The sequence below is a fragment of the Buceros rhinoceros genome, unplaced genomic scaffold (genome assembly GCF_000710305.1).
Source record: "Buceros rhinoceros silvestris isolate BGI_N320 unplaced genomic scaffold, ASM71030v1 scaffold10010, whole genome shotgun sequence".
In the NCBI taxonomy this organism is placed as follows: Eukaryota; Metazoa; Chordata; class Aves; order Bucerotiformes; family Bucerotidae; genus Buceros; species Buceros rhinoceros.
In genome coordinates, this window is record NW_010387884.1 from 30629 (window position 1) to 57023 (window position 26395).

At 48.3% G+C, this 26395-nt stretch overlaps 1 protein-coding gene across 1 annotated transcript; it reads left to right on the plus strand.

The window, feature by feature from the left end:
* Positions 1–1722: 1722 nt before the first annotated feature.
* Positions 1723–25970, plus strand: BMP6 (bone morphogenetic protein 6). Its single transcript, XM_010138018.1, has 7 exons — positions 1723–1813; positions 3163–3355; positions 14194–14342; positions 15272–15469; positions 22737–22813; positions 25618–25728; positions 25821–25970. Exons 1-7 carry the CDS (start codon positions 1723–1725, stop codon positions 25968–25970), a joined length of 969 nt encoding a protein of 322 aa, XP_010136320.1.
* The last annotated feature ends 425 nt before the right edge of the window (positions 25971–26395 follow it).

The window sequence follows — 26395 nt, forward strand, 5'->3', positions numbered from 1 at the left end:
GAAAAACTTTCCAACTCACTAAACTTTTATACTTGCTCCATACAAGCTTAATGTAGGCTTTTTTCCATGCTGTGATGTCGTAGGGATGTTTCTGAATGCAACTGAGGAGGACTCCATCAACTTACTAGTATTTTTTTCTGAATGTGCATTTTTTTCTGTTAGCAGAAAAGGCTAAATTACTTAATCTGAAGGATTAAGAAAGGTTTCCTTGTTTGTGTGTTTCAGGTTGTTTATTCTGCCAAGCCTGATAACCAAATCAGTCTGTATGCTTCCCCTGTAATCAGTTCAGTCAGCTTCTGAGATTGTGCGGGGTGTTCGGACAAGGACAGGGATAAAGGAGAAAAGTTTCAAGAAAACAGGAAAGTATTGTTGTAAATATGTTGGGCAAGTTGTAAACTGAGAAAGGGTACTTGGAGTCAAGTCTCATACCTGCTGCTACTTTTGATGCGCTGTGGTAGCTGTTTTGGTGGTCTTTTCTTCCTCTTGTGGCTTGTGTTTGATGTTTTAGAAGAGACATGTGGGAGGATACTGATTTAAATGAGTAGAGTCCGGCTGTATCTCTTTTAAAGTGTATATTTTGTAGTGGAGATGAGTGGAGGTCAGGCCACTGTAGCTTACTTGAGGTCAGAAAGGAACAACAGTAAGTGATGTTTGGGCTCGTTTTGAGCCCCGCGCCAGGTGGGACGGCTCTGCGCTCTCCCTTGTGCACTTGGAGAGGCCACATCACACCTTGATGTGGGGCTACAGCTGGCAAGAAGTGTTGAATATTCCCTTTGCTGTTTCACTCCAGTGTAATTGTGGTTTTCCGGGCCCCCTAATGGGTTTCTACTGTTCATCCTGGTTGTGTCCTTCCTCTTGCTCTTCCTGATCCTCCTTTATCGTCCTCAGCCAAGAACGCCGCGGAAAGCTGCTGCAGGTCAGCTCGTTCCTGCGACAGCGCAGGAGGGGATGTGGGTTTCGGCTGGTCATTGCACTCATGAGCAAGAACTTAGCAAATTCTAAATCAAGAATCATTGCTTCATATGTGTGTCTTTCCAAACCCATGGATTTAGACATTCCCTCACCTTTAATTACATCCTCTCATCTTGTAGCAGCAAACAAAAAAGCCAAGTCGGGCACGTTGTCCTTCTGCAAGCAGCAGAACACGGTTTCTTGTTGCTTAGATGCTTGCAAGTTTCTGAAAGTACGTGGCCATTCTGTTCTGGGAGATACATCCTGCAGGGCTTGTCTCGGGATGGGGAGAAACCAGGCAGCTCTCGGAGGGCACACACGCAAGTGATACCAACCAGTCCGGTGTTGCCAGAGCCGTTCCCAGTTCCCAGTTAAAAGCAGGGACAGGTGCTTCAAAGAGTAGCCCAGTAACTGATAGGTTATTCCTAGGTGGCACTGGAAGTGAGCAGTGCCGTCGTTTTCCTTGGTGCAATCTCCGACAGAGGTGCTGGGTGTCACCTCCTCGTTTCTGGAAGCCGTAGGGTCTAGTCACCCATGTTTGTCAGTCATTTGACATCTGAACTGCTCGGGCAGATTCCATGCAAGGCTGCCAAAATTGACAGCAGTGTCCAGCTCTGCCTAGGGTTTGTGAGTTTGCCTGTTTGCCCCATGGCAGCTCCAAGTGCGGTGTCCTACAAAATGCTCAGCAGCAGAGGTGAAAAGATTTCCAGGTGAGCTTCAAAAAGCAGGATGTGACTGTCTCACAGTGAGCCAGGACGTGGACCCAGCCAGATGACGCAGCTCACAGGAAAGGGCTGCCAAAGGAAAGGGACACAGGCGAAGCTGGGGCTGAGGGATGAGGAGGAACAGGCAGTGGAGAAAGGTAAAGGGGGAAATCTCTGCGCACTGTTTCCAACATCCAGGAGGCATATCTGCTCTCCGGGGAGGTAACCTGTGGGTAAAGAAGTGAACCTGAAGCATGTTGACTGTCGTTCGTGGCTCTGCTGCCTGTCCTTGGACAAGTCACTCTCCTGGTGACTCAGTGTCCCAGCTGTGGAGATTGCCGCTTACCTAATGGGATGTTGCAAGGGTGAGCTCCTGGGCGACTTTGCAGTTTGGTGTGTAACAGAGGGGGAGCAGCAAGAGGTGAGCACAAAGAGGAAGAGGGATATGTACTTCCCTCGCCGCCTTCTCTGAGCGTAATCATGTCCCTCCTGATAATATAATGGTGGCTTATTCATCATTGGCACATACTCCTCCAGTTGCACTGGTGGGAACAGTTTTCTTGGTTTTCATTTTTTTCCCCTCAGGCTTTTAAAGATATAATTTTATATGTTTATATAATATGTTAATGTTTTAAGCAATTTCTAGTGGAAAATTAGAAGAAATAACAAACAATAAATCAAAGTCGGACTAACCCAGGATGTAATCAAGTAATACAAAAGTGGGACTAGGAGCAGAGTTTGCAGAGGGAGCCTTAAAGAGAGAAAATGCAAATCATGTGACCTGAAGAAGGAGGGGTTCTTGTTTGCATCTGTCTTAAACCCTATACCCTGACGATGTACCTGAGGAGGGCTAAGACCAGAAAGCAAAAGGAGTCCCTTCTCACCTCTCTCATTCTCAAATAAGCTGCTGCAAAAGGAAGGAGACTTCTGGTTAACTTCGACCTGTGAAGTAAATGTCCTGTTACTCTTCCTCTGCTCACGAGGCCGTCCGATGGCTAACGCACAAACCGGGGAGCCAGGAGACAGCAGTTGGTAGGACAGTTAGGGAACTGGCTGACCCGGTGCTAACACGTGTCTGTGCCTTTATGTGCTAAAGCAACGGAACTCATTGGCTCCTCTGTCGGAAGAGAGGTGTGAGGCTTGAGGAAATGCTGTAAAGAACATTTCGATCCACAGGTGGGAAATGCTGGGGGCAATCACAGCTTCAGCGTTTACACAGGAGCAAAATCCACGCTCAGATTTTGCCTGTCATAGCTGGCTTTTCTTTTAAAAATAGGAAATCTCAAAGGCATTGGCTAGAGAAGAGGAACATTGGTCTTTTCTTAGTGCTGTATTTGGAAAGCTTTAGCTGCATGAGCTGTCCTGGCACTCGCCAAGGCTGTCTTTGGAGAGGAAAATAGAGTTCTTGTTTTTCTTGAAGGAACAGGTGGCAGCATGTGGAAACCTTTTGTTATTTAATTTTAGTCATGGTTCCTTTTTTCCTTTTCTTTCCTCTTCCCATCTGCAGTTGAGTATGACAAGGAGTTCACGCCTCACCAGCGGCACCACAAGGAGTTCAAATTTAATTTGTCTCAGATTCCCGAGGGCGAGGCTGTCACAGCTGCTGAGTTTCGGATCTACAAGGACTGTGTTGTGGGGAGCTTTAAAAACCAAACCTTCCTTATCAGCATCTACCAAGTGCTGCAGGAACATCAGAACAGGTATGCAAGAGGGGGCTCGTTCTGTGCCACCAGCTGCTGTCCTGGGGAAGGCTGAGCTTGTGCGTTCATGCTGACTGCGGAATAAACCCTGGTTTTGTTCATATTAACGGGATTGTGTTATTGCATGGTCCTTTACTGTGGGAGGTGGGTATAGTACAGTGCAAAGTGGTCCTCGGTCAGAGAAAGTCCACGGTGTGGTAGCCCAGGGTGTCATTTTGTGTTGTCTTTAAATAGAGCGAGAATCTGATGTGAGGCAGTAGGTTTTTAAGGCAAAGTTGTTATGCTGGCATTGCTCTGATGTACTGAAATACACATATGCCCTTTCAACTCGATACTACCAGCACAAAAAAGCATAGTCTGTTTGAAAACTACTGGTAATTAGTACAGACTTGACCTGCTCTCAGCTGAACTTACGGTAAAGTAAATAAAGCAGAAGAAAATTGAGCATGCCAACTGCAGGTCCAAAATAACTCCTGGGCTTTTGGTGGCAATGAGAGAGACGTGGTAGAAACTGTGACACAAAAATTCAAACAAGCGTAAATGGAGCAATTAATTAAAAAAGGGTAATGTTTCAGATGGGGGAATCACGTAAGGCTAAAAGATGGAAATACACAGTCAATTAAATGTCAGAGTAATGCTGTGGTACAAAAGCGTTTCATTACTTATGCTGAAACATCAGAACTGTAACTGCTCCTCTGCTGCAGGCAGGGAAAAAGAAACCAGAAGGAGCTTGTAAAAAAAGCTCCATTTCTTCTCTCTGTGGAAGTTTCCTGGGCATTTTCCTTTCTGGTCCTTCTTCCTCCAGCCTTCCCATTGAGACTTTTTGGGAGGACCTTCCTTTGGTGATATGCTGTTGTGAGGGCAGCATCGAGTAGCCAGTGGTAGTTGTGTGGTGAGGGTGGCCACAGAGAAATGGAGAGAAATACATGGGTATATATAGGTGGTGGGGAAGAAGGTGTTAGTTTTAGATCAGTGTTCACTTTGTGCTTCGAGCTGCGGGTGGCGGGAGTGCCTCCTGGGGAGACGTGATCACTGGTTAGGGTGTTACATCAGTGTCCGCTTGAGGAGCTGGTGCAAGGCCAGGCGGTCATGCAGATTTCATAGATGTTAGCTGCATTGTTCATTTAGAGCCACACTGAATAAAAAACGGGGAGCGGTGCTCTGGGTTAGATTCCACAAGCAGAGATCCCACCACTGGAGCTGGAGGAGAACCTCTGCCAAGTTGCTGTGGAAACAGTCGATATGCTGCTCTGTGACAATCCCCAAAGCCAGGCACAGAGGAGGAGAACTGTCAGCTTTTATGTATATATAACACATTTTTGCAGAGTAAACTGAGTGAGGGAAGCATCACGGGAAAGAGAGTAAAGTAAAGGATATGGTCCCCAACGTACCCTGTTGCTAACAGATTGGCAGATACTCTTCTGAAAGTGGCAGTGTGCAGCCACGATCCATGTCTCTGTTTCCAATACCATGCCAGAAACCTGCCAAAAGTGGGCTGCGCTGTGAAGCTATGACACACGTCCTTTGGCACGGGGCACTTGGGCATCTACGTGTGCTGGGCGTCCGTGGGTGCTGGAGACCTCCCTGTGGACGAAGTGGAGGCAGCAGCCTATGTGGGTATCACCGGGGTGGTCTCTCTCCATAGCTGGCAAGTAGTTCGGGTCTTTCATTTTCCTTCCATCGTGTCCCTCCTGCTGCTGCTGGCGGCCACGCCGAAGGGATCCCGCTGCTGGGACTGAGAATCATTAAGCGGCTTCCTCCAGGTCCAGGCTGCCAGCAACTCGCCGTCCCTCCTGACGTGGGCTAGGCGTGAACCGCTGACCCAGGGATGAGTGTCTGCCGTTCATTACTAACCTCTGACTCACCCAGTCCCTCGAGGCTCCCTTTTTTCCCTTCTTTTTCTTCTTTCTTTATTTATTTTTACTGATGGGAAGGAGGGAGACATTTGGCTAAAGAAACTTGCCCTTCCAATGTGTCTGTGGGACTTGTCACATCATCTGCGCAGAGGTGGGCAAGATGTGGCTCGTAGATTCTTGCAGCTGCAAAAAGGACATGCCCGTTTCCACCCTGTTTCCTTTCAGCTTAAAACACTTTCACATACATGTAAAATATAAAAACACATATGAAAACACCCATGCTTGTGTATAAATAGGGGCGTACGTATATATTCTCTGTAGGTATCTATATATAAAGTGTACGTGTATTAATTGCCATCTATATTAATTATCCTCTCTACAATAAAAATATGCAGATGCTAAGAGACAGTTTAAAATAAGATATTATCAGCTTCTTACCCCTCCTCAGTATTACCTTCAGGTGAGGTTCTGACTCCACAGGCTACTTCTGCTGCTAATTCTAACGTGCAGCTGTGTGGGTGACGTGGGTGGGCTTGGGCCTGTAGACATTCTTGAAAACAAATACTAAAAAGCTGTATTTAGCTGTTCTCTAATATCTCTGCATGGAGAGGAAAAATGACTCGGATTCTTCTGGTATGCCCTAAGGAGCTGTATTCTTCGAGTGGTTTTGGTTTCTGACCATCAGTTCATTTACTTTAAAGGGGGGGTGGGCATGAAATAAATTCCAAAGTGCTTTTGTTTCAGTAGATTAATTTGGAATATAATGTTCTCTTTTCCCGTTGAGAACACTAGAAGGTTAATTTACAAGAAAAAAAGCACTGTTTTTTAAAGGAACTTGCTAAATATTTGTAAGGCTTCTGTTGCATTTTAGCAGTCATCTTATGAGCCAGAAAATAACAGCTGCCTTCGCCTTAAAAAAAGAACAAACCTAAAAACAACCAAAAAAGTTGTGTCACACTTCCTTTGGACTAATGCTTTGAAAAACAGCCTGGTATTTCCTGACATTTTATGGCATTTTATTGCATAAGGAAGAGTCCGTACAGATCTTGAAGTCTAGCTGGTGAACTAGCAGGTGAAACACAAGGAGTTGGCGTAGTGCCTTTTTTTCATCTTGTTCTGTTGACAAATATTCCTTCTGGTCAGGAAAATTCATCCCTGAAGGGCACAGAAGGTGCTTGTTCAGTCAATGTTGGCAGCCTCAAGAGAAAGTTCAAAGGCACCATGTTAAACTTGGCTTTTATGAGGTTAACAGATGTCTGAGGTGATTATTAGTAGCTAATAAAATACTTTTGGGCACAAATAATTCTTAGCAGGGCAGCTGGAGTGTACGGAATTAAACCAGCAGTCTGCAAGAGCAAGGCAGCGTACGCTTCTGCACAGGGGGAAAAATAGAAAGGAAAAGAAACCTGCCTGCTCCTCTCAAAGACACGAGCTGGGGAGGGCAGGAGGTGAGAGGAAGCTTCTGTAAACACAAATCTTCACCAAAGCTGAGAGCCTGGATGTATCCCTTGGCTCCAGTTAAGTGTAATGGAGTGGCTTAATTCAGTATTACTTGAACAAAGGAAAAAAAAAATCTCATCTGGACAGTAACAGCCTGAGTGTGTGACGCCAGCCCAGATCTGCGTGCTGCTGCGTGGAAACAAGGCCCTGCTGGCCATTCCCCCGTGGCTCGAAACAAAATCAAGCCTGAGGCTAAAATATCTTTCAGTTGCTGATTTCTATCAGAACTGATTTTTTGCCACAGGGCTAAAAACCAAGGATTATCTGGGCCTTTTCAAGACTATTTCCAAGGTAGGGGTGTACGTGGAGAGTGCAAATGATCAGACATCAATGCTGATTGAAACAGCCTAAAACCTTTGGGGGGAAATTTTGCCATCTCCTCATTCAAAGCCCTCAGAAATATGAAAACGATACGCGCGGAGGCTCCAGGCCGTGAGACTCACAGCGAGGACAGTGTGGTCTATGTGCATTCTTTCTTAAAAAAGAAAACATTTTAAATGCTGACTCAATTGTAATGTCAGTAATATTTTCATCTCCCCATTCCTTCCACCCTTTTGTACGGTAAAAAAAATACTGCCTAGAAACCAGGCTTTTGTTTTCTGACCAAACTGCAGTTAATGGCCACGTTTTGTCATAACACAAACTGCTGGAGTTGTCAGTGGAGCGCTGTGAGGAGATTAATGAGACCCGCAGGATGGGTCAAGCTTGTGGCCAGCCATCAGCGGTGCGTGTTCCGGCTTGTGCAGAGAGGAGGCTTCACCAAACAGAGTGAGATGATGCCTGGTTTGCTCTGAGGGGGATGACTCTGGGTTTTGAAGCAGGTTGTGGGCTGTAGGGGCTGGTGTTGGGAGAGGGAGTGGGTGATACATCTGCTGGGTGCTGCTGCTCTTCAGCTTCTGGCGTCCCAAAGTCCAAGAGACTGTACTGCTTGAAGGATGGGGTGGGATTTTTTGGGGGGGGAGGCGGGTTGGTGGCTTTTTTCTTTGGTACGTGAAATTTGCCAAAGCACCCGTTTAGGAGGACAAGCAGTGTCAGTGTCCAGGTGCCTGTCCCACCCTGGGACTTTTAGTTTCAGCAGGCAGGAGCTCACAGCCTCGACTGTCCTCCCTTTGGTGGAAGCAATGCGCAGCTGAGCCCTGCACATGGGCTTGTGTCTGAGGTGAAACGCTGATTCTGCGGAATGCCCAGCCAAGCCCTCTGTGACTTCTGATACCTCCTGGGAGTGGATTGCCACATAAGCAAGACCTTTGGAAGGGAGGGGAAGAAATGAATTTGTCCCTGGAAACAGCTCATTAATTTCTTTTTCATTCTCGAAACTTCCTTGCTCTCACCCAAGAGGTGTCAGGTCAAGACTAGGGAAGGCAGTTTATGGTTGATCAAAGATGTTAGTCCTTGGTTTGGATCATCGTATGTTTTCAAGTGTAAATATCCTGCTAATGCAGACCTCAAAACACTCCCACACTGTCCAAACAACTGATCTATGAAAAACACAGCAGCCCGTGTTAGTGATCAAAGGAAGATATGGTACCTTAATGGTCAAAGTTTATTAAACAGTTTTGTTTGCATCCAGGATGATATATGAGGACCTGATGTGCAGAAAGATTCCTCCTATACGATAAGACATGTGTGGACATAGGTGCTTCTTGCAGGGCAGCTGTCCGGGAAGTATGGCGTTCTCCTGAACACAATTCCTTAAGGGTTAAGGCGCTTGTTGGTTTTCAGCTGCCCAGTTACAGTGGTAATAAAGTCTTCCTCTTTGCAGCAGGATATTTATACAAATGCGATCCGAGCTTCTAATCTAAAGGGCAAATTGATTTGCCGGCAGTGTTTATAGCTTAGAAAATAAATAACCGTCCTCAACTGGGTTTTGGAATGGGTTGTGTAATACAAATGGCAAGGCTAGCATCAATCTGTTCCAGCTGGGGTCAGATTTGTATATAACGTGCATATGTGTGTATATGATAGAGCTGTTTCCATGATGCTGTAGAGAAGTGTCTGTCCACATTTCAGTTCAACTCCTGCTTTGGGTACGGGATTTGTTGTGTTTTTAGGGTGATTGGTTTTTAGTAGTTTAAAAGTCAAGGTTATTCTGAATGAAACAAATGGGTTCCATAACCAGCTGACTTTTCCTACCAGAAACAGAGAATACCATATCAGTGCCTTCTTTCTTTTCTTAAAGTACAAAGATAAATACTACCTCTTTATGCCTTAAATTGCATTTAAACTCAGAGGTGTATCACTCTAGCTGTCATTACAGCTAGAATTCCCTTAGTCTCATGAAATCACGGTCAAGGAAATGAGAACTCTATCTCCTATCCCTGTGACTTGCTGCTATTTTCTGCTTTTTCAGTGATCCTGTTGCTGAAATGTTTCGTCCTCAGAGCTGTGAAGCTGAAGACCTTCAGCTGGATGTGGGGGGACACCTTTGCACTAAGATATCAATGTTGGCTTTGCTGGGGGTTATCATGGACCCGCTGGCTGAGCTTCCCGCAGTCTTGGCATGGGGACACCACATTGTCTAGTTCTAGGCTCCGATTTTCCATTCTTTGCCATATGCAGCCTTGAAACCAGTGTTTCACCCTGCTGCTCTTCCAGAGACTCAACCCCTGCCCTTGCAGACTTCAGCTGCCTGTGGTGAGACATCCTTTTCAGCACAGGGGAGCTCTCTCAGAGTGGTGATGGTGTGAGGCTGATCTTACCTGTCCATTCCGGTCTGTCCCTGTGTCTGGATGCGTCCAGGATGGTTCTCCTCTCCCTGTGCTGAACTGCAGACTTCCTCCAGAATGTCCCAGCATCTCCGTTCTGTGCTTTTTCCTCCGCTGGCTGTCAGTCCCTGTGAGTTAGTGCCCAGCTGCTGCTCTTCCGTTTCACCTTGGAAGTAACTTCATTTGTAGGTAGGCAGCTCTTGATATTTCCTTTCTCATTTCTAAGGAGCTCTTAAAGGATGAGCACATCTCTCCTGACCCTCTGGCCCACAGATGGTAGAGCTTCTTCAAGGCAGTTAAACTGAGCCTTACTTCTCATAAAACGACGGAGACTGCCTTTGCTTCCCCTGGCGGTTCATTCCAGGTGCTGCTATCCCCCTGTTTGAGGCTCTCCCTCTGTACGAGCGAGCACTGATTGGTTCAGCTTTGTGTAGTGCTTTTAGATCTTTGGAGTAATGGTCATGTAGCTGTACTAGCTGTGAGGATTTTGTGTTGTGGCAGTACCTCATGCTGCGCGAGTGCTGCACACAGCCTGTGCTGTCGGTAATAAACGCTTCTAAATTCAAAGCGGTGCTCACATCTACTGCAGGGCGGTGGATCCGCAGCTTTGAACAGGCTGTGTTCCCCTTGGTGAGGTGTTCATTCCTCAGAGCTGAAAGGTTTGAACAGGCTGTGATTTCAGAGCTTTGTCTATGTAGAGCTCCGTTTCTAAGACTGAGCCAGATGTGAGTGCAGTTATCAGTCTGTTGTCAGTGGATAAGAGCACATAATCATGCTGTTTTGCTTATAAGCAGGATAATTTTTACTGAAGGTTGATGTCAGTGCAAGCTAAAGGTTCAGATCCTGAGGCACGCAGAGGAGAAGGTGTTTGGAAAGTGTGTTAACTACGATGTAAAACCCACACACTTCTGTGCAAAATTCCCTTCTGAGAAGCTGCTGCTAGGCAGTCTAGACTATTATGTCAACTTGTCTTTGAAGAAAAGTAAACAAAAAGGTTCAGCTAAGGAAAGTTTTAGAGACTTACAGTAATTAATGCTTTGGTAAATGGCTGTTGATGCGTAACAATCCTTTAAACACCTGGGTAATTGCGAGCTTTGAAGTTGGGCCAAAAATGTTGCTCCAAGACCTGTAATTAAAATAAGAGACCTTTAACTTGGTCATTTTGAAGGTGAGATTTCTGTTTGTTCTCACTGTCTCCCTGGTAAAACTTCTGCCTGGTTGGGGAAAGAAGGCCAAGGAGGGTGGGAGAGTAAAAAACCTACTTCAACAGATGCTTCTTTAAATTTAACTTTTTAAAGCTTTGGTGTTTTTCCTGTAGCAAAGTTCCATGTTGTAATGTGTGCCCAGAACGGAAAAAATATTTTAATGCGAACATTTCACTAAGTATAGTAACTAAGATTAACCACTTGACCTGGTTACTAATTTGACTAAATTCTAATCTAATTAGCGTTCAATTAAAGAGAATTAACACCCAGGGACATTTCGTTGAAAGGTTTACACAGAGGTTTCATTTAACAAAATATTTATCTTATGGGGGGAAAGTGCTGCAGTTAAATGCAAGCTTCTCCTGTAAACGCCCCGAGTACGTGGTTGGGATGCCAGCGTTAATAATAGTAGCTATATTTGATATTTCTATCTGACAAATCAGTGTGCTCCCTGAGGACACTGGAGCTAAACCCTGCCTTCTGAATTACACAGGCCATTTTTCTCTTGTAAACTGTGTACTTCTCTCTGTTTATTACAGCCACTTGCAATTGCTCTGTTGACCTTTGCTTCTCCATCCTCCTGCAGAGTTCTTCTGCAGGCCATGGAAATGCTCCCATTTTCCTGGGACTCGAGACCATGCTTTAGGGCCCTGATCCAGAACATAGAGCTCCTGTTTTGAGCTGGGAATCTCTAATGTGCATCTTCCCATTTAATGTCCTCTCTTCTCTCAGGGAAGTTGTTTCAGCTCATTGCCTCAGTTTCTTCTGTTCACTGCCTGCCTTTTAATAATCTAATGTTAATACCTATTATGCCTGCAGCACCGTTATTATGGAAATCATTAACTGAACTCAACCAGATGGTTAAGCACATTGAAAATAAAGACGAGACTGTCAGGCACCGTAGTGACAGTAGCTGTATAAAAGCCCAGAGGCAGGTTTAGGCAGCGAGGATGTTAGGAAGTGCCTGTTTGGTGATGAAATTCGTCTTCTGTACACTGAATTTGACAGTCCTGCCATGCAGGTGCCAGAGGTCCTGTGATTTCCTCGACGCGTGGGGTTGCTTGGGCATGAAACCTCTGGACTGACTCTGCCCTCTTCAGCCTCGGCCAGGAGCGGATATCCCTTCCTCCCAGCTCACTGGCGCTGGCTCATGCGTTCCTTCCAGCCTCTCTTTTTCTGGTTTTCACATTCTTCATGCTCCCTTCCTGTTTCCCTCAGGTCCTGTCTTGCCTCTGTTATTCTCAAACGCTGAAGTTTTCGGATATCCTTCCGTTGATGTGACCGCGTACGCGGTCGCGTGCTTCCTCTCGGAAGGCTGCTGCCCGCCTCACTGCTCAGGATCAGTCGCGTTGCTTAATGACTAGAAATTCAATACTGTTTTTCCTGCGACTTGCTCGGTATGTGATCCGGTTCTCACCTTCTTGTCTGCTCTTCAGATTTCTCTTTGGCGGTGGGCTTGCACCTCCTCGTGTGCCACACTCAGTCAGGTATCTGACTGCTTCCTGAGCGCTTTCTTTTTTCGACATGTCTGTAAAGCGCAGTTAGTGGTGGTGGTCTTGTGCTCATGAGAAGCCAGTGAGGGTCAACTGTCGCTGCCAGGTTTAGTTGCCACTTCTGGGTGTTTTTTTCCTTTTGCCAGCACCACCTTAGGCTTGCAGGAATCCCCTGCTCATCTGCTGTATGCTCTCTCACTTTGGCAACAGGTAGTGTGTACCCGCTACACAAACACTGACAGCAAAACTGGTCCCTGCCCAAGTCAGCCAACAGCCCCAAAGCGGTAATAAGACTATGCAGAGCTTCAGCTCTTGTGCTTCCCATGTTTCTTTTGCAGCTCTAGTGGGAAAGGAATGGAATAAATGTCTTTTCCATGGTCTTCAGAAAGCAGAACTAGGGGAAACACAGGTCCAGTTGTGTGGCCCTGTTTGCCATGTGGCTGAGTGTTCATGAGGGTTTGCTCTTACAGAGTTCCCAGCTGCTCTGCAGCTAGACATTTAGTTCGGTGGGATGTAACGTCAAGGGCTGCAGTGGGACATTGTCTGGAGGGGTCGATTGCTGGAAGAGTATGGCACTTAGAGGAGGGGAGGTGGGACAGGAGATCAAAAAACAGTTGGTGTGAGGGGAAAGGTCAGAAGAGGTGCTAGGAAAACCCCTTTCACTTACAGTCCATTGCAAGCACTGGAGAAGAGCCACGTAGTGTGTAAATCGTGTTCTGAGGTGGGAATGATCTAGCAGTTCATTCCTCTCTGAAAGCCGGAGAGAGGTTGAGTGGTCTTAGCTGCAGCTGCTGTTTGCGTCTCCTTTAAGTTACACTTCAGTTTATATACCCTGCCTGGGAAAGCCCAAATCTTTCAACCTTAAGGGTTCCAAAACATGTGGCAGCTGGCCAGCCCCAGCGACTGGCTGCTGCTGGAGGTGAAGGTCAGAGTCATTCCTGAACCCTCTTCCCGTTGGAGGAGCGGTGGGAAGGACTCCTGTGGGAAAGGCTGCTGAGTCAACCGCAGAGCATGCAGCTACCAGTGGGGCGGAGGAAAGCCTCCACACTGTAAAAATAGCTGCACTACGAGCCCTAATACACTTAAGTGCTTATTTTTCCATGTGTGATCTCATGCAAACCAAGCTGCTGGGCAGTATGACATAGCGGTTGGCCAAAAATAAAATGTAACTCCATCAAAATGTTTTTTCTGAAGTTAACCTTTGATGGATGGAAGGGACAGGTACCCTGTTTTCTCACTTCCATTAAGTTACTGTTAGGAAAAAAAAAATCCAGGGGCGAAAGGCAGATGAAAATGGGATCAACACCTGGTACCTGTCCTGTGATAATGGCCACAGGTTAAGGATAGGAATTGTAGATCTCTTGCACAGGGAAGTTATGCCTGTAATACAGTGAGAAAACGTATGTCTGGATGCTTTTCCAGCTGATTTCATTGAACTGAGTTTTGGTGACCATCTGATGCTGTGAAAAAGGTATGGACTTGATAGCGTTTGAAGCTGAAGCCTGTGAAGGACCCAGTACCAAAAGCCGTGGAAAAGGGCACTCTTAATTCTTACTGATAAGCTTCAGAAAAGTGTCTTTAGAGGTTTGCTTTCCTTCACTGTTTGATGCTTGGGCTGTTTACTGATTTTTAGTTTTTACTTTGATCAGTTGATACTCATGGCAGGTCTGTGTTGTGGCAGGTGGGGTGGAACCATGAAACCCCTTTGACAAAAGCAACCACATGCCTGGAAAAGCTGGTAGTGTAACCACGGTCTGGCCAGGGCTAACATCATGCTTTTCAGCAAGGAGTGTCTTGCTAATCCCTCGCTGGTGGAGAAAGAGGAGAGTGAGATTGCTTTCCTCCAGCCTAGACAATGGTGCAAAACCTTTGTAATCCTGAATTTCACATGTGGAAGCACGTGCATCTCACAGCAAAACTCTGGACACAAACAGGCGGATTTTTGGCACTGTTTTGGGGGGGGTGGTGGGGTTGGTTCTAGCTATTAACATCACTGTTGACAATTTCAGGTGTTGTTTCTGTAACAACAAAAGCCAGGGGAGAAAATCCGTATCTTGTCATTACGCTTCTCCTCTGCAGGGCCTCTGACCTGTTCCTGCTGGACACGCAGGTGGTGTGGGCCTCAGAAGAGGGCTGGCTGGAGTTCGATGTCACTGCCACCAGTAACATGTGGGTGATGAACCCTCAGCACAACATGGGCCTGCAGCTCAGCGTGGTGACCCGCGACGGTAAGTTACAGTCTGGTTAATGCAAGTATCCTCATGGGTCTCCTGAACGCTGTCTGTAGGTAGTGCCAGCTGAGTGGTGACATAGGGGTGAGCACATCTGTAGACAGCATTGCTGCTCAGATCCCATCACACCTGAGGCAGGAGCCCTGCACTGGAGAAGCGATGCAGTTGCTGTAGGGGGCTGGTCCCTCTGAGGGCAGCTGCAGTGACAACATTCCCCAGCCCACTAAAACTGAGAAAGGTGGGAAAGGAGAGAAGGGACTGCAAAAGAGCATGAAACTGAGTGTTAGAAGATAAGCAGTGGGGAAGGAGGGGATCTAGATGAGCAGGTGACCAAAAAGATGACAGTGACATCTGTCCTCTATAGACACTAGTCTCCAACCTTATTTTTCTTCCTATTGCTTAGGGATGGCGTTTGGTACAGCTGTGGGGTCAAGTGAGACCAGAGGGGCTGTCCACTCTTCTCCCTGAGGAAACGTTAGTGCCAGCTCTGCCTCCCTAAACGGGCTGAGAGCCCATCTCTGTGCTCCTGATAAAGGCCCCCCATCTCTTTGCCCTCTGCTTTCCCTAGAGGTCTCCTAATTCCATCTCTGCTTGTTGTGTTCCATGGACAGCAGAACTGATTTCCTGACACACCTGGGTGTGTGTTCTGTCTGTCCGTACAGCTCCTCAGTGCCTAAGCTGGAGCAGAGATGCCACAGGGCTACCAAAGAGAGCCAGATGCAGTGGTGAAGCCTCTTGTCCTGCACGGGTGGGATGGTCTCACAAAAATGCCCATAGGTCACGGTGGCAGGAGGGGAATGTTTAATGGTTAAAGAAGAGTGTGAGCAAGAAAAAAGGAAACACTGCTTATGGGGAGGCTGCGTTGCTGGACGGAGCAATCCAACGGCACCGCTTCTCTAACTGTCACTCCTCTGTCTGGTTTGAAGGTTTCGGTGTAAACCCTAGGGAAGCTGGCCTTATAGGCCGAGATGGACCTTATGACAAACAGCCTTTCATGGTGGCCTTCTTCAAAGTGAGCGAAGTTCATGTACGGACCACAAGGTCAGCAACGAGCAGGCGCAGGCAACAGAACCGGAACCGCTCCACCCAGGCTCAGGACGTTTCCAGGGTGTCCAGTGTGACAGGTAATCGTGCAGCGCATGCTGGGACAACTTCTCGAGATGTCTCTGTTTCCTTTGGAGTACAAAAGCAGGAAGGGGGATGTCAGGTGGGATGCTCCTGCTTGGGGGAAAAGGTTACATCTACAAGGGCATGGAAGAGGAGGGTCTCCCATAATGAGACTTAGAGGAGTCCCCGTCAGTCCTGGGTGGAGTCCAGACCCCGTGTGAAGCTGTGGCCGTTGAATTCAGGGGGGTGAGGTGTTATAACCCCGATCCTTGTGCTTTTAGGTTGATTGCATAACAAACATGCAAAGTGGGATATTTAAAAGATGCTGTCTCTGTGTGCACTGAGATTTATGGTATCGCACACAGGCATTTCCAGCAGAGTCCTCTTGTGGTTTTCTTCAGAATAACTCTAATAGAACAGCAGGAGATCTTTCCTTTTTTCCCTGTGAGAACAGTGGTGTATAAGCAGCGCAGTGTGTTTCCAGACAGGCAGTGAGGCTTGCCTCCTCGCCCTGGCAAGATTCTGCTGCAGGTACGGTATAGGGAGTGCTGGTGGCGCAACAGCATAACTCTGAAATTTTAGCACAAAGTCAGAGTGTCCCATCTTCTCAGTCTTGTCCAATTTCCAGCCTCTCTGCCTCGCACTGCAGTGCTCCGTTCATTGAGGACCTTCTTTTCTCTCAAGCATTTCAGCCCATTCCAGGTTACTTGATTAATGGGCTTTCGCTGCCCCCTTCATTTCCAGTAGATCCCTGCTTTTCCCGGATCTGGAGGTGACTGTACCCCCATTCAGCTGATATTTAGACACAGCACGAGCTGACGAGCTGGCACGGCCCTAACTTATCTGGCGTGAACCCACAGGCTGTTCCCTGCTCTCCCATGCTCGGGTTGTGGGTAAGCCATGTGGCACCCGAGGTGGCCCTGTGCTGGCCCCAGTGCTAGAGCCCGCAGGGAGGCAGAGCCAGCCCGGGAGCAGCTCCAGGGCTGCCGGCCAGGCTTTGGGCACAGCCGTGTTCCGACGCAGCCCTACTGCTCCAGCCCAGCATGGTAGCAGACTTGCCCCTTGGGCTAGTGTGTGCCAGCAGCAGTTGGCCGTAGCACCCCTTGTGTGTCCTTGTGGTGCGTGCCACAGCATGGCTGCGGGTTCCTCTGCTGTGCCATGCAAGTGCTGGGGGTGAAACGTCACTTGCTGAATTTTAAGGGCAGGAAGAGCAGCTCTCAGTCCTGCAGCCTGACCTCCCCGTGGGAGGCCAGCCGGTGCCAGCGTGGCATTGCCAGAGGAGTTACCATCTCATCTGGCATGGGAGCCCTCTGCCAGCCCCACTGGCAGAATCTGTTTTGTTCCAGTTTCTGGGACTCTCTTCAGTCCTGGTTTTCCTTGGGGGCCTCCAAGCTGCAGTTTCAAAGGCAGGCGTCACAGCTGCTCCCTAGGTTGCTTTCCCATGCGATGGGCTTGCTGAGGGCAGGTGTTCGTCTGGGCGTTATAAGTGATAAGCCCAGCTTTTATGCAGGCAGCATGCAATTCTCCCACTCAGGTGACCTTGGTTGCCGCGTCCCTTGATCACAAGAGCCAATTTTTCGATGCATTACAGCACTTTGGGAAAGTTACTCACTGTATTGCTCTTTTGTGGTGCTGGTAGTGGAGTCAGGGTAGGCTCCAACTCTCTCTCCCCAGCTCCACAAGCTCTGTAGTGCTAAAACCAAGTTTGTACTCTTATTGAATCAGGCGATGTGACTCATAGCTCCAGAGGGAGTAGATATATTGAGCAAAAAGGGCCATTTTTACATCTCTGCTTTCTTGACTGCCACACATCAGGTCATAAAATTATGAAATGACAAAAAGGGAGAAAATAGCTGCTCATTCTGTGGTCTCACAGGCTTTTTTGAGCTCTTCTAGCTCAAAGCCAGTTTTAATTTAAACCCTGGAATTTTGGCAATCCAGTGGTCAACAAGGTATAGTTGAGCCTCTGTGGATTTAAGGCAGGGGAAAGGAGGGGAGTTTAAAGTTAAGATGTGTGTTTGGTTAGTCTCTGAGTTTAGAAAAGAGAGACTGCATCAGCTTATTTTCCTTTCTAAGTGTGACGCTCTTAGACTCTGTTCTCCGTAAGAAGTGGTTGATTTAATTGCCCAAGAGGCACAAATGATGTGTTTTTAGCCTGAGAGAGATGACAGGGATTTTTTCTTTCTTGGTTGTGTGGGTTCCTACATCCATACATGGCGGGGCTCCGGGAGCGTCTGCCCCAGCATGAAGCAGGAGGCAAGCCCAGGAGTTACCCTGAAGGCTGTCCTGAGGGTCCCCTGATGTGTCTGAACCCAAAGCGGGGGCAGAACTGGGATGCTGCAGTCCCCTTCAGTGCATCTGCCTGCCTGCGAACCTTCCTCTGTCACTGTATCTCCCATCAGATTTTCGGTCTGTGCTCTTCCTCGAGCCAGGATTGCCACTGCCTGTCAGGCTTTGAGGGCAGCTCCTCTCCTGGAGAACAAGGCAGCTGTCTGGCATTGATGGCTTTTTGTAGATCAAACCTTCCTTTCTCTGGTTAGTGACTACACAGGTTTTCTTCCTTCAGCCCAAAAATGAGCCCCTTTCCCAAAAGGTGCTGTGAGTTGGGTTGGGCAGTGTGTTTTAAAAAGCCCTGCTTAGTATCTAGATGTGGCAAGCATTCCCAGTCCTGCAGTTTGGAGCACATGAAACGTGCTACTGGATCTGGTGAGCTGGGGGTTATGGGATGACATGCTGCTACCTGTGGGATTGGGACCCTGCTGTGCTCCCTTGGATGCGCCGTTGGGTCCTGCAGTCAGTACCGAGTGCTCAGGTGATAAGGTCATGGCTGTGGTGTAAAAGTCTCAATGGTCTGTATTTTTTCGCCAAGAATGCTCATCTCCCTGTATTATAAATGCAGGGAAATGTAGTTTTGACTGGCTTAAGTAAAGCAGACCAGAGTAACCCCCATGGTTATAAACTGTTTTGACACAGAGTCCTGCAGCAGTTCCTGGAGCCAAGCTCCGTTCTTCTGCAGAAGGAGGATGGACAGGGAGAAGAGGAAGTGTTTTTGTCTTGAGGCAGGAAATTGTATGCCAGCTCTGGTCCAGGACATGCAGGAGGAGGTGGGTGGGAGGAGCATGCAGGTGTCGCTGCTGTTGTCTGCAAGCTCTGGAGGCCCTTGCTCAGAAGTGTCCTGGGATGGGTTTAGCTCATGCTCTCCAACTCCAGGCTGACCCTCTAGTTAACCTGAAGAGATCGGGACTCTTTTCAGTGTAACAGACAGTGACCTTCAAGCTAAGGAGTTACGGTTTCTGTACGGGGCCATCTCCTTGTGCAGTGGCAATACCACTCCTTTTCTGCGAGTCAGCCTACAGGCACATCCCTTCCCCTCAGCCCCTGCTCCTGGAGAGAGCTGCATGTAAACATCTGACTTTGCACTGCACTTGCTCTGCGTAAAACTTAGGAACCGCCCTCTTTGGGTTCCTGGGGCTGGCGCGAGGTGCTCCCTGAGAAATGGAGGGGCCCTCCAAGTGGCCTTTCCTTCCGGCGAACAGGCAGAGCAGCAGGCAGATTCCCCCCGTGTACAGGACCTGCGCACTGCAAAGGGCAGCGCGCACGAACACTGAAGGCAAGCAGGGCCAGACGCTTTCGCAGCGGCAAGGCTCGTGTTAACGTACATCGTTCCCTCAGCAGAGTGCTCAGATGCAGACCGGCGTGGCGTCACCAGCATCTCTGTATGCGCCTTTACGCATGGGTCCATGTCAACCTGACATCTCCCCTTCTTTCCACCCAAGCAGATGGTTTTCATGTGAAGTGGGCTGTTATTAACAGTGTGATCAGTTTACACCAGCTTTATCTGGACAAATCACCAAAGTCAAACACCAAGAAGAAGAGGCTGGCCTTGGAGACCTCTGTCAAAGCTATTTTGACTCTTAGGGGCAATTAATTATGTGTGGAATTTGGTAAGCTGGCACCTTAGAGAGCAGCAAGAGTGTTCTCAGACAGATCGACCTCAGTAAATATTTATATGTTCTTTGCCAGCACTCAACCTGGGAGAGGCTATAGGATATCTACAGTGAGTGCGTGAGTATCTGTAGGAGGAAGACTGTTAGGGTCGGGCTATTCTCCCTCCCCTTTCAGCAACACAAATGCCAGTGTCCAGCCTTAAGAGAAACATCTGTGCTTGCAGGAAGCCAGGCTTGGGTGCTGGTGAAGGCAGACGACATTCGGTGTGAACAAGTCAGAGACCAGCCGTCCTAACTGTGCTCTTGTAACTGTGTTGCCCTGGGAGTTATTTTTAAGTGCAGAGCCGGGGGGTTGGGGTTTTTATTAATCTCTGTTTAGGCAGAATAGCTGGCAGCGTGATTCAGTGCAGTGCTGTGTAAATGCCAAGCTGGTGTTTCTGAATTGGTACATTCAAGGGGAAAAAAGAGATTATTTTGCTAAACCTGCAATGGGCCTACAGGAGCTCCCAAAGCAGCTCCCTAAACTCGCGGGGTTTCTGAAGGTCTCTGGCAAACAGTCCTCACAACTCACTGAGCTCTAGCTCACCACCAGAACCCTTTACTGTGTGGATTCCTCTCTTTTCAGGCCCATAATTGTATGTACATCCAAGATACGTGGCTCCAGGACACGTGCCAAGCCCCAAGCCGTAGGGAATGGATCGTTATTACGAGCATCTGTATTGCTGCATTGGTTTTTTTTTCCTTGGTTCAGAAAGCCCACGCGAAGGGTTGGTTAAAGGTTTGTTAACACGCTGAAGCTGGGCTAAAGTACATCTATTGAGGAGACGTGGTAGGCAAAGAGAGGGCAGGGGAGCTTGGGCAGGGGGTTAAACAGGAGAGGGCAAATCCTGGGAGGGGGGAGGCTTAGTGTGGTGGTGGTGGTTCAGAAAGCGAGGGCTGAGTTCGGGCAAGCGAGGAGGCGCAGCTGCCTGCCTGCGTCTGCCTGGGACAGAGAGCGGCCAGTGCCTGGTGCAGGGTGTGACCCTGGTGACTCCCACCAGGGAGCCGAGGCAAGACTGGGGGTGACAATTTCAGGTAGCGTGAGAGAGGACACATTCAGAACATGTTCTGCTTCGCGTAGCTTGTTAAGCAGCTCTTTTTCTTCCCCTCTGGTGTTTCCTTCTGCTTGTGGTTGCTCACAGCCTGCCTCCCCCCCCTTTTGCTCTGTCTTCCGTGCCTCCTCGCTCGGTTCCACTGTAACGCCCTCTCAAATACAGATGGTTTTCTCTTAAGCAAACAACCTTATTTCCCACTGAAGAGTGGTGAAGTTGTGTTTTCAGATACTTAAACGAAAGCCTAAAGTATACTAAAGATACTAAAAGTATCTTCTGCTTGTTTTTTTCCCTTGTTACGACCAGCTCATTTAGAAACACCTCATGCTAGAAATTGGCTCCTGGGAGGAGCCAGGGCCTGAAAAGCTTCATCTGAAAAAACCCCACCACGCCCTGGTGTCTACTGGGTGTGTCTGGTTGGAAAATGGAAAGCTTGAGCAGAGACTCGGCTCTGTCCGTGCTCTGTCCTGAGTGCTGCTGAAGGAGGGAGGGTCGGGCCTGCAGCAGGCTGTTAACCCGCTCTGCTCACCTGATTAAATCAGAGATTGAGGCAAAGCCATCGCAAATCTGACATGCAATCCCGACAGTGTAAAACCCAGACCGCTTCTAAAAACACCTCTAGTCTGTGGTGGTTTGGAAGCTGGGTTCGAGGTGTAGGGTTCTCTCAGGCTTCAGTGTTAACTGTACCCGGCTGCGCTGCTACGCTGCCCTGATGTCAGTTGGATGTGCTTTTGGTATTAGAGTTTTTCTTTTGAATAAATATTTGCATTTGTAGTTCCCAAACTTGGGGGGTGGAGGGGCTGGTGGTGCAGGGAAGGAAAAGAAAGGCTTATTCAGAGCCAAGGGAAAAGTCACTAAAAATATTTTTCTATCCCAGTGGCTGCATTTTGGGGGAAGCTACCCTGGGAGGGTCCCTTCCAAGCTGCGTTCGGGCGTGGGGGGCTGGTTACTGAACGGCCCAGGGCAGTGGGGGGCAGGAGTGGCAGTGTGGGGCATCTGCCTGCTGCAAAACCATCTTTACTTATAAACGAGGCGTGTGAGAGGAGATGAGGCACCGGAGAAAAGCATGTCCAGTCGGCATCCAGCTCTGGGCCAAGCGCACACACGTCACTGCGTGGTCAGGGACCGGGGCTCCTACACCGCTTGGCTGACTGCCGCCATCCCTTTCTCGCGTGGTTCCCACCAGGCACGGAGCGCGGGTTCGGCAGCCGTGGCTGGTGACCGAGCTGTCCTGCTGTCGAGGTGGTCTCTGTGGTTGCTGCGCAGAGACTCAGCAGCTGCCCGAGGTGTGACGAAACCAGCCACCACTCATCAAGGGGGGATCTGTGCAGCCACCTGGGGTGAAAGGCCCCTCTGTCAGCTCAGCTCCTCTGCTCACTGCGGTTCCAGGTATTCGTGTGCGGAGCCACCTCTTTCCAAATGGAAACGGGAAATTCTATTCGCTGTCAAGATCTGCATTTTGTAGGGCATCAGGAGCAGCTCCTGCGTGGTCGAAATGTCCTCATACGTTGCACCATGGCAAGGGGGAAGGTCTGATCAGGGCTTTGCCTACTGCACCCATGCTCTTGCCCTCAGTATTGGCACCGAGGAGCAGGTTCATGTTGAGTGTGTGTCAAATCCTGTGTTATCTGCAGCTAAGCAGGTTATAGGAAGGAGAAACTTGCTTTTCAGAGCATGATAGGTGGAGCTGGTGCATGGAGCTACGTGTGATGTTCAGGGCGAGGCTGTGAGTAAGGCACAGAGAGGGACCAGGAGATGGCTGCCCTACCTATGCGACATCTTAGCTGCTTAAGGACTTTTGCTAACTGGCACAGAAGCTCAAGGCAGGGATTAACCTTCCAAGCATTCTAATTCTCTCAGTAAACGTGTGCTTTTTGGTTTACCACCTCGGGCAGTACATGTTGGAACCGGTGGCTGCAGAAGCGGGGTGAGTTTGAGCACCCAGCCTGCACCAGGCTGAAGGGGTAGATGTGTTTTTAAGAAGTCGCTTTACTGGAGGTGTGTCACAAGCACAGCTTGTCAAGTTGGTAAAGGCAGCTGCAGAAACTAGAAGAAAGCCACTGTTCCTTGGGTGCCTCCATTCCCACAGGCATCTTAAATGCTTTAGCCCTGCTCTGGATGTCCCTCCACACCCTCCTTATCCTTTTGACTGTGGCCAGAGCTCCCCATTTCTCCTGCTGAGCCCGCAGGGGTGCTCAGTCAGGTTTACTTTCTCAATTCCTGTTCTGTTCTTTTGCTTTTAACAGATTACAACAGCAGTGACTTAAAAACAGCATGCAGAAAGCATGAGCTTTACGTCAGCTTCCAGGACTTGGGATGGCAGGTGTGTGATGTTTCTCTCCGGGTAAACTAGACGTTTTGTTATGAAATGTTACCTAAACAGTGTCACGGTAATTCCACTCGAGGCTGCCATTATGCTTTAAAATGTCCCTTGTGCCTCCTCACTAAAACCTGTCACAGGGAAGGGCAAATAAATATTGATAACTGTGACGTTTGATAAGATCCAGAGGAAGCTGGATGCTTTGTGAGATTCAAGGGTACGGCCACTCTCACTGCTGAGAGTCATGGCACGGGCAAGGGCTCATGTCTGTGCACCTCTAATGGTAAGGAAACCAGCTGCCATGAAGCTAAGAACTGATTTTAACCCAGCTGGGCTTTTTTTCAGTGAGCAGCCAGATTTTAACCTTGGCTGTTGCAATCCTCCACCTCTGCCCCACAGTTGGTACTGGCTGTGGTAGTGGACTCAAGACTGGGTTTGGTTGCAACACCCTGAGGCCAGAGAGGTGTTTAGAGTAAGTTCCTTGGGACCAGACCAAGTTGTCATCAAACATCACCTTTCAAAGAATGCCCTCATCTGTTAAACGATGCAGGGGGCTTAGACACAATCATCAGCCACATGAACCAATATGATATCAACTGGTGTCCATTTATTCCCAGATAGCTCTTATTTTTATTCCATAGCTAATTCATTAGTAAACACCATTACATCGTATCTAAACATTATGATTCGTCACTGGTTAAAAAAGTTAATTCATTAGTAATCGGTTACATCATTTTTAGGCAGCACGATTCGTTACTTGTCATTAATTATGTATAAGGTTAACGCAAAGCCCCCCCTTTAATTACCTCACTTAGAAAAGTTGTTCAAAGCACCTGCACGAAAATAATAAGCCATCTGACCTTGGCTCAGAGTTCTCACTTCTCAGTTTTTTAAACAAGGATCCTTGCTAATTAAAGTTTTGATAGCTGAGCTGCAGAGCTCCGATAAGTAATTTCAAACAAAGAGCTTTGTAAAACTGCACTTTTGCTACCTGAGAGCCGAGGTTCTGTTTGTTAGCTACTAAAGCAGACTTTTAAAAGCAGACTTTAAGCGAACTTTAGAATTACAGCTTTGCTAACTCAACTCAAAATAAGATTCTGGATTGCCCAGAATATGCCCATTTTCTTGAAGAAATCCCACACTCATTTTCTCTTTTAACATGGTTATTTTTTATTCAGCACTTTTGTACAGGACATCCCACTTCCATCAGCTAATATGTTTTCACCAGATGATTGTAATTCAGGATGTCAGGGCTGTTTCTGCTGCTTCTGTAATACCTGACACATGAAAGTCCTCTCCCAGCTAATTGGACAGCCGCTGTTTCTTCGTAGTGTGTGTCAGCTTCAGCCCACTAGCCAGAACTGGAACCATGTGCTGACTCCTGTTACTTGTTCGTGGCTTTTCCTTTTCCTTGTGCACCTCCACCTCCTCTGCTGCCAGGCAGAAGCTATTCCAGTTGTGACGTGCACAGTCTCGAAGGCACTGCCGTCACTGGTCTAGCTGCAGGCTTGAGCAAGAAGGTGAGGTGCTGCCAAAGGACAGCACAGAGCAGCAGGGCTCCTTCCAGGTCGTAGGGGGCTGATGGACGAGCAGCAGCCCCTCCATGCACTTGTTGGGTACTGCTGTCTCCTTCAGAACATCCACCACCGTGATTTTTAGCATCGATTTTTTTTAAGCAAAGTGCTCCTTTAAAGCACTGATTTAATTGCATGTTCCGTACTGGTTTCTGTAGCAGGAGAGTGACTGTCTTAGGGAAAGCAGCTCAGCCTACGGGGGCAGATTATGGGCAAGTTCTTACAGCAGCGTGGAGGGGTGGTTTTGCTATGGCCACAGCAGCCTTGGCAGTGAAGACGCAGCGGGCGGCTACGGCTGCTCCAGGGTGCCGCTGGGTTTTGCTAGGGCCACAGCAGCCTTGGCAGTGAAGCCGCAGCGGGCGGCTCTGGCTGCTCAGGGCTGCTGTAGCCATCTCCAGGCTAACCCAGCTAGCTGTCAAGTCAAGGGGAAGGCGCCTGAGAGTTGTGTGCACATGGCACGTACCAGTGACCTGCAGAGCCTGGTGCCGCTGGGGAGAAATGGCTCCTACTAATTCATGATGCTCTCAAGTCACCTTTGGCTGTTATTTTTTTTTATCATCAGCCCTTTGGTGAAGCATCACCTTCTTCCATAGGATGGAAGCCACCAGGGCCCCCGCTTGCTCAGGCTGGGTGTCCTGCCCCTCCTTGAGAAGCCTGGCAGAGGTGGAGAAGCTCTTAGACAGCTAAAACATCCCAGAGTGGCCTTAGCAGGCTGGCGACCCTGTCCAAGAGCACATGAAGTAGAGTGTGAGGCACTACATCAGTATTTTATGTATTTTTCCAGTTCTGGAGCTCCCTGGTTGAATTATGACATGATTTTCTTCAGGAGAGGACAGCAGTTGAGGCTGTGACTCGACTGTGGGAAGGTAGTTCAGCCAGAGGACCTAACCTGCCGGAAATGGCAGAACTTGAAGGCATCCAAACCGCAATCCCCACAAGGCAACCCAGGAAGAGTTCTAGGAACGAAACTCTCTTAATTCGTGGCAGTTGAGCTGTGCATAGACATGCACCGTTCTTTGGCCATTAAAATTAGTGTGTCCATGGAAAAGTCATGGCTCACATACATAAAAACAAACAACAAACCCTGAGCCCTAATGGTTTCAGTGAAAACACATTTTTACCCTCAAGAAAAAAAGTTAGTGGAAAATTTTCAGCTGCCTTTAATTGTCTGCAGTTGTCTGCACAAGTTGGCAGCTTTTAATTTGAACCATGTTCTGTTTGTCTCCTTAAAAGGACTGGATCATCGCTCCAAAGGGCTACGCGGCCAACTACTGCGACGGGGAGTGCTCGTTCCCACTCAACGCTCACATGAACGCCACCAACCACGCCATCGTGCAGACCCTGGTAGGTCTCTGGACACCTCAATGCCAAAGCCATAGGTGACCTGGGAAAGGCATTGCCATTGTCTCAGTCGTGTTTTCTTTTTTTGGCAACAGGTTCATCTTATGAATCCCGATTATGTTCCCAAACCATGCTGTGCACCTACCAAACTAAACGCCATCTCCGTTCTTTATTTTGATGACAATTCTAACGTAATCTTGAAGAAATACCGGAATATGGTAGTAAGAGCTTGCGGATGTCACTGACGAAGTGTCTTCCCATGGACTCTGTGATTCTGCCATGACCTTCCCTGCGTTCATCAACTGCCTGACCTTGGGGAACGAAACAGTGGATGAACCACCTTTTAGAACACCATGTATGTGCCTTGTGGGAGGGAGAGGTGTGGGCAGAGACCTGGATTTCTGTACAGCCCAGCCCTGCAGAGCAGCAATGTGCTCACACGCTTTCTTGGGCTGGGGCAGCCTTTCTCTCCCCTAGCAGCTTGGCCACACCAGTTGCTTCAACATGTGCTGTAGTGTTACCAGAGAGACACCCAAAACAAGTGAGTTTTTTGGGGGTAGGAAGATGAGGGGAGATCTGGGGAAGCAGGAGTACAGAAAGCAGTGTTAGTGCTTCAGCCTTAGAACATACACCTTGTACAGGGTAATGAAGAATTCCTGAGGTGGGGAAT

Bases quoted from the DNA above. Each gene is read 5' to 3' on its own strand.
- BMP6 (XM_010138018.1), top strand. From the start codon at position 1,723: ATGACGCAGCTCACAGGAAAGGGCTGCCAAAGGAAAGGGACACAGGCG. The intron at 1,814-3,162 runs GTAAAGGGGGAA...TCCCATCTGCAG, and splicing joins GGAACAGGCAGTGGAGAAAG to TTGAGTATGACAAGGAGTTC. The intron at 14,343-15,271 runs GTAAGTTACAGT...TCTGGTTTGAAG, and splicing joins CAGCGTGGTGACCCGCGACG to GTTTCGGTGTAAACCCTAGG.